At 32.9% G+C, this 16029-nt stretch overlaps 1 protein-coding gene across 1 annotated transcript; it reads left to right on the top strand.

Moving 5' to 3' along the window:
* Positions 1-286: 286 nt before the first annotated feature.
* On the top strand, positions 287-11846 carry LOC122519073 (neuroglobin-like). The gene is made up of 3 exons (XM_043638235.1): positions 287-2549; positions 10840-11071; positions 11464-11846. Exons 1-3 carry the CDS (start codon positions 2356-2358, stop codon positions 11605-11607), a joined length of 570 nt encoding a protein of 189 aa, XP_043494170.1. The 5' UTR covers positions 287-2355; the 3' UTR covers positions 11608-11846.
* The last annotated feature ends 4183 nt before the right edge of the window (positions 11847-16029 follow it).

The following is a 16029-nucleotide window of genomic DNA, read 5'->3' as shown; positions in this document are numbered from 1 at the left end:
GAATGTAAAAGAAAATAGATGATGGAGGGAAAAAAAATAGAAAGTGGCTGATTAATTGGTCTCGTAGCTTGTGGCAAAGAGGAGCATACGGGGTTGGGGATTGGGTGTTGAGGGTTTGGGGGGGTTGGGTGGAAGCTGACGGTTGAGGACGAGGATGAAACTGAGGCTGAGAATGAGGCTGTAGATGAGGCTGAGGATGAGGATGAGGATGAGAAAAGATATAAAGTGTATGTGTGGTAGGGGGATGGAAGGATGGAAAGGAAGGGTCCCGGCGTCGGGACGCATGCGTCACCACCGGAGCACTTGTTATGGGCGCCTCAGTCTCGGCTCGCCTGGGCTCTAGGCAATATCGTTTACATTCAAGAATTGCGGTAAGCTCTTTACCAGGGAGCCCCGGGAAACGGTCTAAAGATAGAAAACAGGAAACTACGAGGGATAACTACCTCAACAGGAAGACCAATAGTCCGAGTTTACCGAGCTAATTTTTGGTGCAGTGAAAAAAAGAAAACAAGAAAGGATTATTTATTTAATAAAAAAAGATAGACAGATGGATAGATAAATAGATAGATAGATAGATAGATAGATAGATAGATAGAAATAAATAAATGATGGGTGAATTGTTCGAAGAATCTTTTTGTGAATATAAACGATAAATTGTGAAGAAATAAGAGATAAAATATTGTCAATGGACGACGAGATTCAGATCAGAGCACGGTATTGGATGTTGAACGAAGATGGTCAGAATTAAAGGATAGTTTTATCTATCGTGTCTATCTATTTTTTATTCGTCATACTTTTAGACTGTTCTTTTTTATTCTTTAATTTTCTTTTTGTCTGCTTGTGGTGTTATGATGAGCAAAAGGAATAGATATCAGTTATAACGGAGAGCGAGCGTCAGGTGCTCTCGATTGGCTCGATATCAACGAAGATAGGAAGAGAGGACAGGAATCGATTTACAAAAGAGAAAGAAATATATATATATATATACATATATACATACAATGAGTTAGCGATAGAAATGGAAAAGAAAATAGGAACAATCGTATCTGAAGAAATGATCGTTCGATGAGGACGTTTGGTAATCTCGAGAAACACGTTAAAAACGAACGAAAGAGAGGAAGAGAGAGAGTGAAAGGTTTCTCCCGCCGATACTCGACCTCCTGTCAATATCATCATCCTCCTTCCCGATACTCGAGAGCAACCACCACTTGTACTTTCTTTACCCCTCCAACAAGCTCGCGTTCCTCTAACTCAAAATGAACATTGCCGATCCTGACGTATCATAAATGACGTGTTTCTTTCTCAATTGGTTTTCATCGTCGCCGTCAGGCTTATTTTCGATCATCTTTCAAAAATCATATTGATTATTACTAAGGAAAAAGATAAGAGAACCAACAGCAACGAGTTCAACGAGCATCGTATTATCTCGTTGTGTTTTTTTCCTCATTTTTTCTTTGTTTCTTTATTTCCTTCTCTTTTTTCACCTGAATTCGAAGATTTGCGATGGAGTCGGCAGAGACTTAGCGACGAGCCACGACGTGTATCCAACCGGTGTGTCAGAATTTCAAACGACACGTGTGTTGCGTGTCTAAGAAGAAGAAGAAGAAGAAGAAGAAGAAGAAGAGAAGGAGAAGAAATAGTAGTGAAAGAAAAAGTAAAGAAGATAAAGAAGAAAATTTTGTAGATTTTTGCGTGCGCGTGTGCGATAAGATGAGTTAAAGAAAAAAGAGAAAAAAAAAGGGGGAGGGTTACCTGCCGATTAAAATGACGATCGCGATTTATGCCGATCGTTTGACGATCAGTCGTCGTCGATGACGAATCGAAGAAAATTAAAAATATTTCTGCAGAATTGACAGTTTCGAATGGAACTTTCACGTTTGCTATAACTGAACCATTAATAATTGACCAAAAAGAAAAAAAAAAAAAGAAAAGAAAAGAAAAAGCATAAGCCTTTGTTTAAAAAGTAAAACACTCGTACGAAGGAGGAACGTTTAAAGTTACGTAATGTTATCGATCTATAACAAACAAGAGGGAAGATACGAGCGTTCGCGATCGATGATCCACCACGCTCGTGGATTTTTTCGATCGCCATTTTGAATCTCGTTAGAAGATTCAAATCTGGTGGCGTGAACAGGGAGTCGGGAGGGAGGTAGGGAGGGAGGGAGGGAGGTACAAAAGAGAAAAATTTCTATCGCGCGTAGCGTTGCGTTGCGTTTTTTTCTCGTAAAGTGTAAAATTAACAAAAACAATAAGAAGAAAAACAAAAAGGGAGATAGAGAGAACTAATCGAGACACTCGTAGGGAGATAGGATCGATCGTAAAATTACGTCTTAAATCAATTTATCTCGAAACAAAATGGGCTGCGAACTTAGTAAGCTTACAACCACGAAATCGCGAAATCAAAGTGATCGCGAAGCTTCGCCGCCACCACCACAAACTACTACAGATCCGAGACTTCCTTTGACAGCTAAGCAAAAATTTACTGTTATGGCTAGTTGGAGGGCCGTAGGGAGAGCCCTGGAATCTACCGGTGTCTACATGTTCATAAGGTTCGTTATTTATCTTCTGCACCTTATCTTCCTTTCTTTTTATTTCTCTTTTTGTTTATTTCTTGGTATTATTTTATTTGTTTCTTTTTTTTTTTCTTTTTGGGGGAGAAATTTTGTTTCATCTAGTCAACTATCTAACCATTAAATATCTGCGTCTTCTATCTCTTCTTTTACACTTTCAACGAGAATACCCTAGGAACGATCGAACGCTTTCGTGCTGCTTCTTCTTCAAGAGCGCACGTTTCAATTTAAAAATAGAAAGGATCTATAGTTACATGAACTGTAATAGATACACGTCGTTCGATCGATGGTGATATCGTTGAGAGTAGCATATAAATGACAAGTTTGTTGGATCGAACCTCGAACGGTTACTCTTTGAATAACGTCCGAATAATGTCTTCTTCGTTCTACGAAAGTACTTGGAAAAATATATTTCCAAATTTTGAATATAGAAAGAAACTATCGATTAGATTAAGAAAAACATTTCTAAATTGTTTTTAGTTTATTATTATAATATTATCGTACCAATTAATACAATCTTCCGATATAATTTTGTTCTATAATCTTTCGAAATCTTTTGAATGTAATAATAAATTAAAGCAAACTATTAGAGAAAGACAGAGAGAGAGAGAAAGAGAGAAACGATGAAAACAAATGAATACAAAAAATTATTAGTTCGAGAGGTGTTTTTTCAAAATTTTTAAAAATATCATAATTTCTCCTAAGAGTTTAGAAATGTTTTTGTAGGTTTTGGTCGTTTTTTATTTTTTTCAATAAATCACCGATGACGTTGGCCAAAAAAAAATCTCAAGCATCAATTTTCTCGTGTCAGTGTTAGATGTGACGTTAACGATTTTCTTTCTCTTTCTTTCTACAGGTTTATGTGTCACTATCTATCTATCTATCTATCTATCTATTTGTCTATACATCTATCTCTCTTTCTCTTTCCTACGACACCACATACATTTTCCACGGTAGAACAAGCCGTGTTTCTTCGCGTCACGCGCCATTACGTGATTAGCTGAGCGTTTAGGCTCTTCAAGGCCGCCATCAACGTCAAACACAACCCTGAAAGTAGGGTGGATTATTCAGTGAACCACCCTGATCCTTTGCTTTCGAACGACGCCGATGATGTGCTTTATCCCTTTTTCTTTTTCTCTCGAGATGAAGAAGAAGAAGAAAAAGATGATAATGATGATGATGATGACAATGATGAAGAAGAAGAAGAAGAAGGAAAAAGAGAGTATCTGGAATGAAAAAAATCCTTGAATATAATCCAAGTCATATATTCATTGAAAATATATTTTCCCATGAAAGAAATTATTTTGTTTCATTTTATCTTATTGTCAAATAAAACGATCAAGACCCGAACATAAACGTAAAAGAATATTATTTTGTATTTAATGTTAAAAACAAAAATAAAAATCACGCGTTTATTTTGTCACATTGTTTGGAGATTTCATTGATATTAATATATTAAATAATTTAGTTTTACTTTCGGACCTCTAACGGAAGTATACAAAATTTCTTACCGAAAAGTACCTCGAGGTTTTCCAAGAACAGCCTTTTTACTAGTCGCAATATATCCTTTCGACTTAATTCAACGTGCTTGCGTCGGCTCGCGTGCTCGTTTCGCATCCATAATTGAATTGTTATATATGTATATGTATATATATGTACACGTTATATACATACAGTATCAAGTAAAGCTTAGCGTGTATAGGTAATACGCTCGTTAGTGTTAATATGTACATAAGTATTATAACACGAATAATGTGTGTGTGTGTGTGTGTGTGTGTGTGTGTGTACGTATATACATAGAAGCTTGATATCGTTCCACAAAATTAAACGAAATGTGCCAACGTATTTTGTGATTCAAATTTCCCGCCATGTTATATATTCAATTTCTCTCTCTCTCTCTCTCTCTCTCTCTCTCTTTTTGCATTTCTATTATGTATATAACGCTATTAAACTAATGAGAGTTATTTTGTTCTATTCTATTCGGTAAATGTGAGAACAGATATGTATAAAATTAATTTTATGAGATTAATTTCACTCGTATCAGATTAATGATTAAAAATTAATCAAACGGTTAAACAACACTTTCAATCCTTTCGATTATATTATAAAATTACTAACGATTCTTTTAATTTTTCGTTTAGATTTTTGTTTTTTAATTTTTCAATGCGTTCTTTTAATTATGCGTTGGTAATGGTTTATAAATTATTGATTTTTGTTTTATCAATTGTTCTATATAAATTGACGTGTTGTCTTGATGTCTCTTTGTCAATTCAATTCGTCGTTTCAATCGTAGGGGTAAAAACGTATAATAATAGTTTCACAAACATTACGTACCGATAGAATAAATCAAAAGAGGGTCAGGGATTATTCCCCTAACGCATTTTTAGTTTCTTTTTTTTTTCCGTGTTCACCCTGGTGTGACCGAAATCATACGCATCTCTCATATTTGTTGAACAACCTCTTAAATACTTCATGCATTAAAAATGTATTTTTTTTTCTTTTTGCGAACGATCAAAAACACGTTTACGTTTGACTTTAAAGAACATTTTTTTTTCAAGTGTACTTCAGAAAATGAGTATTCCTTTTTCCCTCTCTCTCTTTCTCTCTCTCTCTCCCTTTCTTTTTTTTTCCTTTCTTTAAGATCTCTATACACGTTGACACATGTAGCGATGCATAAATCGACACCTTGGTTATCATGAAACCTGCATCAGTTTAAGTTTGCCTCAACATTACCAATTCTATTCAGTTTGTCGAACGTTATCAACGTTAAAACATGTGCGTACGTGTTTTTTGTTTTCTACATCGATACAATTTATTTCTGATATTAAAATATTATTAACATTTATTACAACCAACATATGTATACTCAAACCTCTTATATAACAAACAGTAGTATTCTAAAAATATGATTTCTATATAAGAAAATTCATAAATTCATGACAACGTGTAACACAATTTTCCCTATATCTCATTAAAACATAATTTCCGTATAGTACAAATTTCATTCGACAAATTTTGTATTATCTGAAAATTTCGTTCTAAACACAATCTCAATACGACACGAAACCAAATAACCGTGTTAACATGGAGAGTTAAGTTATCGCGAAACTGCGGAAATCAGTGCACACATCCCCACTACTCCTCAAATCCCAATATGTTACTAACACGAAGGCATTTAAAATTAAAAGTCTATATATATATGCAGATGATAGATGATTATCTATAATTCTTTTATTATTTGCCTACCCGTCTGCTTGTCTGTCCTTATTTATCTGCAAAATAATTATTAAAAAAAAAAAAATAAAAGGGGCGTATGCATATCAACGTTTTGTTGTTAAGAAGTTACAATATCGAACAGTGGAATTTTTCGAACATGTTTTTTTATCTTTTTCACTCTCTCTCTCTCACTCTCTCGTCTTTCTCTTTCCCTTTCAATCTCTCTCTCCCTCTTTCTCTCTCTCTCTCTCTCACTCCCTCGAAAGTGCGTAACGATTTTCGATAGCGCAGGAGTAATAGCGAGGTAGGAATGAGGCCGGGGTTCACAGCACAAACGTCGTCGGTACTTACTTCGGCGAAGTAGTATAGAAATTTTGACGTTAGTCGCGAAATATCATTGATCGGTTCGTTTTAATCGAGAAAAAAAAAAAAGTTCCTTTTTCGATTCGCAGACAATATCTTCTCTATTTTTTTTTTCATTTCCCCCCTTTCCCCCACCCCTCCTCGATCCCCTTTCCACTCTATTTTTCTCTCATTTTCTCGATTTCGTTTCCCTCCAGTTTAATTTATCGCAGTCAAATAATAGGGCGTACCTACCGTCTTCAACAAAAAATATATTGTTGTAATGTCTGTAAATTGTAGTAAACATCACTAACGATAACGTTGTCGATAAAACAGCACCAATAGTCAAGGATTTTTTTGCTTTTTTACGTTACTAGAGCCTAATCTCTAATGCACTCCGTAATCATTAATTGTCTGTCCTTTTTTTCTTGTTTTTGTTTTGTAGATTTTCACCATCGTTTAAAACACGTTTTGCGTATTGATTATTATTTTGAATCTTGGTCACGTGAAAATTATATATAAAAGAAACGAAAAACTTGAATTATTAAATATAATTTATTATTAGATTTTGAATTTATAATAATATCAATGCCACGGAAACAGAGTCGTACTAATAAATAAACTATTCTGTCCCTACAAAATACTTTAGCTAAGAGTATTCACCACTCAAAGGGTTGAAATATTGAAACATACGTAGGTTAACTTTGGATTCTTTCTTTTTTTCTTTTATCGTTGATCTATGATACAGATATTCCTACTCGTTTGTAGCATTTTTCATCTCTTCCTTTATCTTTTGGTTTTCTTTTTCTTTTTAACTTGTTTGCGCAAAACGAACAATAGATTTTCTAGTATTCGTAGGAACCTAGGTAACCTTTACATGAATTACTTTACAAGAGCATCATGATTCACATCAGAACGATTTCCTCAACGCGGATACCATCTAGTTACTTAATTTTCTTGTTTTCATGGGGAACTAAAATGAAGAGAAGGAAAAGAATAACAAAAAAAATTGACACCTTTTCGACGAACAATGTCGGTTGATAGAAGAAAAGAAAGATGATAGATCACTGTCAATACCAAAATTAAATTCTTAATTAAATCGTTTGAAATCGAAACGATATATACATCCCATTCGTCTCACAATTTTTTCACTTCATTTCCCTAACAAAATCTTCATTAACGATGATTCGATCATTGGATTATCCTTTTTTTCTTTTCTTTCTCTATTATGTAAAGAAAAGAATTAACCAGCTCGAGTTGTGTTTTTTCTTTCCTCCCCTCGCGCCCCTCCACCAAGACGACGATAGAGTTTCGTTCGATTCGAAAAGTTAATCTCTGTATAACTACGTATAATACTATGCAATGTTTTGCAGTTAAATACAATTAACTTGCTTTATTAGTTTTAATTCTTTACTTTAGGTAAAAGTTAGAATAACTTAAGCCTTGTTAGTTCATACCTAACTGGTTGCTTGAAAAGTTTTCTACAAATTGTTAAGATATTAATTAAAAGTTATTATTAATAAATTTCGATATATATATATATATAGTTAAAAAAAAGTATTTGCTAGTCCGACAAACTCGTGACGATTCGTTTATTAACGTAATAAAAATTTGTATAATATATATATATCACATGGTGTATTTATAGATCTACATGACATTTTTGGAAAAGGAAATAAAATGAAATAAGCGTACCTGGTTGGATGATAAAATTTGTATCATCGTATCATCGTTATTTAGACAGGAACGTAAACTAAGTTACAGGGAGATTAAATCTGAAATGAAGTTTACGGTAAAGCTAGTAATCATCAAGACACCCTTAATTTTTCGTTAATCATGTCGTTACAACGTAATTTTCTTCCCTCTCTATATCTCTCTCACTCCACCTCATTCACTTTTTCTGGTAACTGGCAAGATTACGATGATGAGTAAAACTACTAGGTCCAAGTTAGTTCGTTCGAGATAAAATTACACTAATCGGAAGAAAATTTAGCCCAGGCTCGTACAAACTCATTCTAGTTCCTCCAACAAGGTACTCCACATTGATTTCTGGGGATTTGCGGAGGCTGAGCGTTAGAAAAGAGCTCGGAAAGTTTGAAGGGAATTAAAAAGAGAGAGAGAGAAATAGATAGAACACGAATGAGTTCGAACATTTTGCAGTTTCTGTCTACTTACAAGCGAAGATAATTGAAAATGAAAGTTGCAATCCACAAATTTCATTTTACCTAGTTAGCTCGAAACTTAGGTGCAATTATTGCCATCATTTTTCGTATACTTCCGTTTCACACTCGTCCTTATCTATAAGTTCAATATTAAATTTACGGTTACTTGACTCGTTTATAAACCGTCGAGTCATCCGATAGACGACGTTCAGAGGGTCAGTTGTCTTCTTATTTTTTTTTTTACTTTTTCTCTTTCTTTCTTTCTCTTACCTATTTATTTTTAACGCTAACACATACTCCGAGTACGGATACGAGATTTAAAAATATCTTTTGTCATTATATCTTTCGTACCTTTCCGACTACGAAACGAATTGTTTATCCTTTTTATTGTTTTTTTTTTTAATAATATAATTTACTTACGATACGATGATAGTTTTACAAAGGTTTTTATAAAAATGGGAAAAGTTATTTTTTTTTTGGATCCACGAAACGTGTATATTAGAAAGAAAGTAGAAAGAAGAGAGATAAAAGTTTAGTCATTATTAATGTATACTAACGATAAATTTTATTGTAAAAAATCAAAAAAGAAAAAGAAAAGAAAATCAAGAAATTATACATGAAAATATATCGAATAAAGAAAATAAATAGGTTTAGGTTATCGTAGAAAAAGTTCTTCCCATATATATATATATAGGTATATATAATATTTTATCGAGAAAATAAAAGTCAAACGAGAACAAAGTTCCTTATCTCGTGCTGGCAAGCAAAGTTGCCAAGTTTAAATAAGATGCTTTGGAAAATAATTTTTGTTCCTTGAAGAAATTTTTACTTTTCCTTCGCGTAATTTCCCAACAAATCTAAAAAGGATTTTCCATCCGCATAGGATCATTTTTTAATGGTACGAAAGATTAAAGAAAAAAATGGAAAAAGAAGATTACTTTCTGTATAGATCGTAGATAAATGATATATTTGAAAAGAGACGATAACTGGATTATTAATTAAACTGCAATCGGAAGAAGTCCTTCAGCACTGTTCAGCACTTTGATCGTATCGCTTCTTTGCTTTCATAATACTAACTAATATACTTAATGTCTACCATCCTAAAATAAATTGCAAATTTTACTAACAACTGTTACTTATTATTATCATTATTCGTATCAACCTTTTTTTCTTTTACTTTTTTCTTTCCACCCATCTATTTTATCGATCTTGAAATTTTATCTCGTGGAAAAAAAAAAGAATGATTCTTTTTTTAATAAATATTTTTTTTTCTTAATATACATACCCCATACTACTTTTTCAAGCATGATAGAAAAACAGTAGCGAGGTGGAATTGAAAATTTGTCGAATTTTCAAAAAATATCTCCTTTTTTTTGTCATAGTCGCGATCATTTTTGTAGTTAGCTTTTAACATAGCATAATTAAATTCGATCGTGCTATTTAGGTATGTCGCATAAGCGAGAGAGACGCGAGAACGTAACTACGTGCCTTTACTCCGACACAACAGCTTCGGAAATCAATAAACGATGTAGATGTGCGCCAATGTATCGACCTATCGTTGACAACTATAATTGTTTTCTTCTTTTTCCTTCTTTTTTATCTGTTGATTTGTTTTGTTTGTTAACGAAAGAGATAGAAAATATCTGCTAATTATTATTTCGTTCTCTTTTCTTTTGAACTTTTCTTCGTATTCAATTAGCATATTATAACGTATTGATTAAGCTTGTTTTGTTGATACTGTTTGATAAAAAAAATTCATAAAAAAAATCTATACCAATTGTTTTTACCGATAATTGCAATTACGTCGGGTAAGACAAATTTTTGTCCAAACCCCCGTGTTACGTAGGACTATAAAATGCATTGCCGTTTATTGATTTACATGTTTATAGAAATTTCTTATTAGTCGTGTAGGTAACAATCAAGGCTGTTAATTATCGAACAAATAAATACGAATTACAAAATATCATTAGCTTACGATACGTATGTATTTGTATTTTCTAATAAATAATTTGTTCACACTGGTTACAAATTATTTTCTCGATTATTAATAAAAATATCATAGATCGTTTAAAAAATTAATATCGATTATTAATCATTAAAGATACGATTATATTAATGAAAATCATCACCTATCGACCGTTAATTTGAACATGTCGCATGACAATGGTCTTGGAGAATAATAGGGTAGGGAATAGCATGAATCTAATCGATCTAATTAATCAGACCAATTCCTTGAGGTTAGCTCGGCGGCTTGTGATCGAATTCGTGACGATAATGCAGAATTAATTTGCTTCTTGTCTTTGATTAATTGTAAGTGAAATTACATGTAACCGTTTATCGATTCATGAAATTGATTGGATTAGAAAATAAATTGTTTTTCCGATTGAAACAAATAAAATCTCTAAATAAATACGTAGGTATATTCTACCCAAAGAAAAATAGAACAAAAATATGTAATAATAATAATTAAATTTGATATAATTTAATAATAAATTGAATTGTCGACACACGCAAAAGTGCAGTTTGACGATAGATATTTGTAATTGCAGATTATTCGAGGAAAACGCAGATCTATTGAGACTCTTCACAAAATTTCGTGATATGAGAACGAAGGAACAACAATCGTCGAGCATGGAATTGGCCGAACATGCAAAAACGGTCATGATGACTCTCGATGAAGGAATTAAGTGTTTAGACGACATGGATTCATTTCTGACGTACCTGCATGAGGTTGGTGCATCGCACACTAAAATTCCGGGCTTCGATCGAGAATATTTTTGGGTATGTCCTAAAATTGTTTATGCATCATCGTAGTTTTTTTTATTTTTTATTTTGTATTAAACATAACATTTCACATATCCCTCCGAATATAATTTGCAAATTATGTTATTATTTTTAATACATTAACATTACAGTGATCTACCTTACCGACTATCGTAAACGACAGAAATTGTGCGAAAATATTTTTAACGAACAATTTTCATATATAAATATATATTTTATTTGTGTATTTTTATTTATACATATATTTATAGAAACTCTATGCACCCTTTGAATTCATTTTATTTCCATTCGTTTTCTCTCTCTCTCTCTTTCTCTTTTTATATCTTCCTTCAATTTCGAATCTCTCTTTTTGTAAGAAGATAAGCGAAAAACGGAAGATCTGTTTTCAGAAAATCGAGAAGCCCTTCCTAGACGCAGTGGAAAGAACGTTGGAAGAACGTTATTCGGAGAACGTTGAAAACATCTACAAGAAGACGATCAAGTTCATCATCGAAACGCTTATTGAAGGCTTTGACAAAGCACAAAGCGTATAGGCCAAGTCCTAGTCGTATTCATTTGATGAGAATCGACACCCTTAAGAGCGTCCTTTCTTTCTCTCTTTCTCTCTCTCTCTTTCTCTCTCTCTTTCTCTCTTTCTATCTCTCTCTATTTCGCGCACCCGACGTATTCGAGTATACGTTTCAAATAAACGCAAACATACACACACACAATCAAACACAAATAATCGCACATGTTACTCTGCATATATAAACAATACGTAATCGAGGAAAAAGTTTCATAGAAAAGGGAGATTTACTCGTATTACGTATTACGTATTTTTGCGATCGATCGATTCGATCCGATCGTCTCGTCAAAAGATGAAAAAAAATTTAAAAGAAGATAAAAAGAAAACGGAAAATATCGACAGTGCCAAGCGATTTGTCGGCCATCTTGTTTCCTTCCTTTGAAGACGTCGTCGTCGTCGTCGGAGCTTTTTCTTTTTTCGGCAAAACTTTTTGGGACAAACGAAAAGAGAGAGATCGTTTGGAAAGGAAGAAAAAGAAGAAGAAAAAGTTAAAAAAAGGAGAGAAAAATAAATAATACAGCAAAAAAGAGATAAAAAATGACCGACATTTATAGGCGTAGACGAGAAATGATATCAGTAAAGGTCGCGTCCTCGGTCGATAAAGAGAATTTGCACGAGCGTCTGTCCTTTTTTAATTACGCTCGCTCGTTGTATGAATCTATGAATGCATGTACGTATGTATGTATGATGTGTATGAATGTAAGTATGTAAGTATGCATCTATGAATATATGATGTGTAGATGTATGATTATGATGTACCTCGTATACGTGTGTGTGTATACGTGTAAACACGTATACACATTATCAACTTTTATACAGTGTACGTCTCGAGAAGATTCGTCTCGTCTGAGTTCTCGAGAAAAGAAAAGAAAAGAAAAGAAAAGAAAAGAAAAGAAAGGGAATGAACAAAAAAATAAAAATCATGTATGTGGTAGTACTATATAGCCAGTTGGCTTAAGAAAAAGGTCAAAAACATAATTGTAGGGATGACATCGTTCTCTGGTTTAGGAGAAAACTTTGTTCGCAATGCTCATGTGATATTATTTTCTCTCTTGAAAAAACAACAGTGGATTATACCGATTCGCGTACTCGAACCATTTTATTTTGAGGTTAGAACGTTTCCCGAGAATTTTATTAATATAATATTTCCTTTTTTTTTGCAAATTGAAGACACGATTTTTCTATTTCGTTATTAAGATATTATTCTAGCATAGTTTATAATAGTATTTATCTTATTCTTATGCTAATAAATAGTTATATAACTCAGTTTCGTAGTTAAACGATTGCACAGATCGCGTTGCGCGGTATATCTTGCGCAGTACAACTTACGCAAAACGAATCGAAAAACTTTGAACATCTACTTACTTCATCGATGACTCTTACACTTATGTAAACTTGCAATATAGTACTATTACTCATAAAACACGAATATATAAAAAGACAGGAAAATATCGTGGAAGAAAAATTTCGAATATCTCGTGAGTACGTAAATAAATAAATAAGTAAGTACCTAACCTTTATCGACGTAACCGAGGTTGAAAGATTTTACTATGTATTATGATAAACATATACATATATTTGAATATGAGCGTGAGCCACAGTCTTTAGCCGATTCTAAATATTGCGCGCGTGTATGTATGTATTGTACAACAAACGTACGTTTTTACACGTAATTAAATAAGTCTAAAGTGACTCAAGAGGAACAAGAAGAAGAAGAAACAGAAGATGATGATGATGATGATGATGATGATGAAAGAAAAAAAATATAAGGAACAACAATCAATAAAGAAAGGGTGGATAATTTGAGATACACTCTTTCTCATAATGTCAATTCCCTATATATATCTATACAATGTATATGTATACAGGGTATATCCGAAAAAAACCGATAAAACCGAATGGATATAATTCTACGTGTAACAATAAATGATAAAGAAAATAAGTAACACTTTATTCGAAAACGGGACCTCAAACGAACAAATATCCGGACTGATGATACAATCAGGTAAGATCTGATTCTACATTGAACCCTTTCAGTACGAGCACCAACTATACATTGCATCTCACATTATACATTTGTATCAGTGGGAGACCCGTTCAATCGAAAATGGGACGACAAACGAAACAAAATTTTACTTCTTTCGTTCGTCCTATTCGTAGAATCATCTTCCGTTCGGTTGTACGAAATCTTTCGGATACGCCCTGTGTACACATTCTCTTCTCAATTAATTTATTTCTTTCGATATTCACGTCCGTACCGATCGCGGCATCCTACTTGCGGATGATATAATACAAGAACGTGGTAACGATATATGTTCTTATATTTTTTTTTGTTCTCATTTCCTATCGAAAAAGAATAAGAAAGAGAAAGAGAGATAGAGAGAGAGAGAGGGAGAAAAAAAAGTAATAATGTTAATAATAAATGTTCAAACTTCGTCGTGTTTCCGTCGTCGTCGTCGTCGTTCGTTTTTGATTAGTGCGATCAACATGGAAAACATCAGGAATTATACTCGTATCACATAAATACATATATATGTATTTTACCTCAGAATGCGTGTTCAATATGATGAGGAGTATAAGAAAAGAGATACTCATACGTGTTCCATTATCCGCGACTTTATGGCGTGCATGCGCGAAAGGTGAAGCAAAGTAATACTTATATACGTATGTATGTATGTATTTACCTACGAGAGTAAGAGAAATGTTGGATAAAAAGAAGAGAATACAAAAATAAGAGGGATGATAGAGAGAGGAAAAAAGAAGGAGAGTGGTGGGAGAAATACAAATTCATATTTTTCAAAGTGTCAATGCGAGAATCCAAATTTGCCAAATTTACTCGCATCTCCTTCGATCTTGGAGTTTTTGACTTGACTATAATTACGGTAACTATATTATCTTTTTTCTTTTTTTTGCGTTGCAAGCTGCAATATTTAATCGACTATTTCAAATCGTAAAATAAAAGACGAAATGGCTGTTTTAAAAAAAAACCAAAAAACATTTGGGAATACAAAACGGTAAAATGAAAAAATAAAACGTATAGTGTCCGTAATTATAATTGAAACGTATTCCAAAGGGATTAATTTATCGACTTGCATCGTACAATTTGTTTTTTGTTACTTTTTTTTTTTTAATATTCTAATGTCGATCAAAAATTCTTATCGAGAATGAACGTTCAAATCGAACGACGCGCGTTAATAACGGCGAGAAAATTAAAAAAAAAAAAGAAAATATATTAAAGAGTGGAGACACACGAGGCCGTGACGTAAAAGAATAAATGTAATTTTTGTAGCGTGAAAGAGAATAAAAAAATAAAATAAGAAAGTAAGTAAATAAGTAAGTAAGTAAGTAAGTAAGTAAGTAAGTAAGTAAGTAAGTAAGTAAGAAAGAAAGAAAGGAAGAAAGAAAGAACGAACGAGCGAATGGAAAAGGAACAAATGCACAAAAAGTCGTACCTTCCTTTTTTTCCCCATATGTGGGAGACCTATGTAACCGAATGTCTTCATTAAAGCGCAAGAGACGCATTATAAATACAAGGATTGCAAAAAAAAAAGAAAATAAATGAATAAAAAGCAGAAAACAAAAACCAAATAAAAAAAGAAAGATAAATAAAAAAAAGAAATATATATATATATATTATAAAATATAAATATATATATATTATAAAAATATACATATATCGACTGCTAGTTTACCTCGCAGTCATGCGAATGTTGCATTGCTCTATCTGTTCGTTCTATAAATACATGTACACATCATACATACGAACATACATAAATACATACATAAATATATACATACATACAGGACAACACAGATTCATACCGATGTATTTATTGTATCCAATGGAGAAACAAAATGAAAACGGAAAGAGTCGCGCCAATAATGTCATTTTTGTACTTGCTCGTACAGGGACCTTTGACCCTTTTTAAGACGTCACATTTAACATTTCATTTAAATTCATCCTCGCAGCTGATTAATAACGGGCCTTCACGGAATAGTCTACTCTATTTGGGTTAAGCACGTAGGCTCGCTAATAAGGTTAGAGCCTTTGCTAACTGGCTCCACTATTGACCGTTAAAAAAAGCGACTGTTTGGAACAGGGTACTGAAGAAGATCTTTGCTGTTGTGCTTCTCGACAAATGTGAAATCACCACTTATTTTCGTGTATCCCTAAGTTCATCAAAAGAAAGTAGTAACGAACATTAAAAGTCCAATCGTTCCTCGCTGTTTTTATTTACTTTTTTTTTATTCTTATTTTAGATCAAATTTGTTAAATATACAGTCAGTTAATTGTTTAAGTTCCTATTTCTTGTTTATATTTAAATTTTATCATTAATTAAGCGAATAATTAATTATTTATAAATACAATATCAATCGCGTCAAATGAAAA

Source organism: Polistes fuscatus, unplaced genomic scaffold (genome assembly GCF_010416935.1).
Source record: "Polistes fuscatus isolate 324 unplaced genomic scaffold, CU_Pfus_HIC Scaffold3, whole genome shotgun sequence".
Taxonomy (NCBI): domain Eukaryota; kingdom Metazoa; phylum Arthropoda; class Insecta; order Hymenoptera; family Vespidae; genus Polistes; species Polistes fuscatus.
This window is presented reverse-complemented; position numbering and strand designations above follow the sequence as displayed.

Bases quoted from the DNA above. Each gene is read 5' to 3' on its own strand.
- LOC122519073 (XM_043638235.1), top strand. From the start codon at position 2,356: ATGGGCTGCGAACTTAGTAAGCTTACAACCACGAAATCGCGAAATCAA. The intron at 2,550-10,839 runs GTTCGTTATTTA...TTGTAATTGCAG, and splicing joins GGTGTCTACATGTTCATAAG to ATTATTCGAGGAAAACGCAG. The intron at 11,072-11,463 runs GTATGTCCTAAA...ATCTGTTTTCAG, and splicing joins TCGATCGAGAATATTTTTGG to AAAATCGAGAAGCCCTTCCT.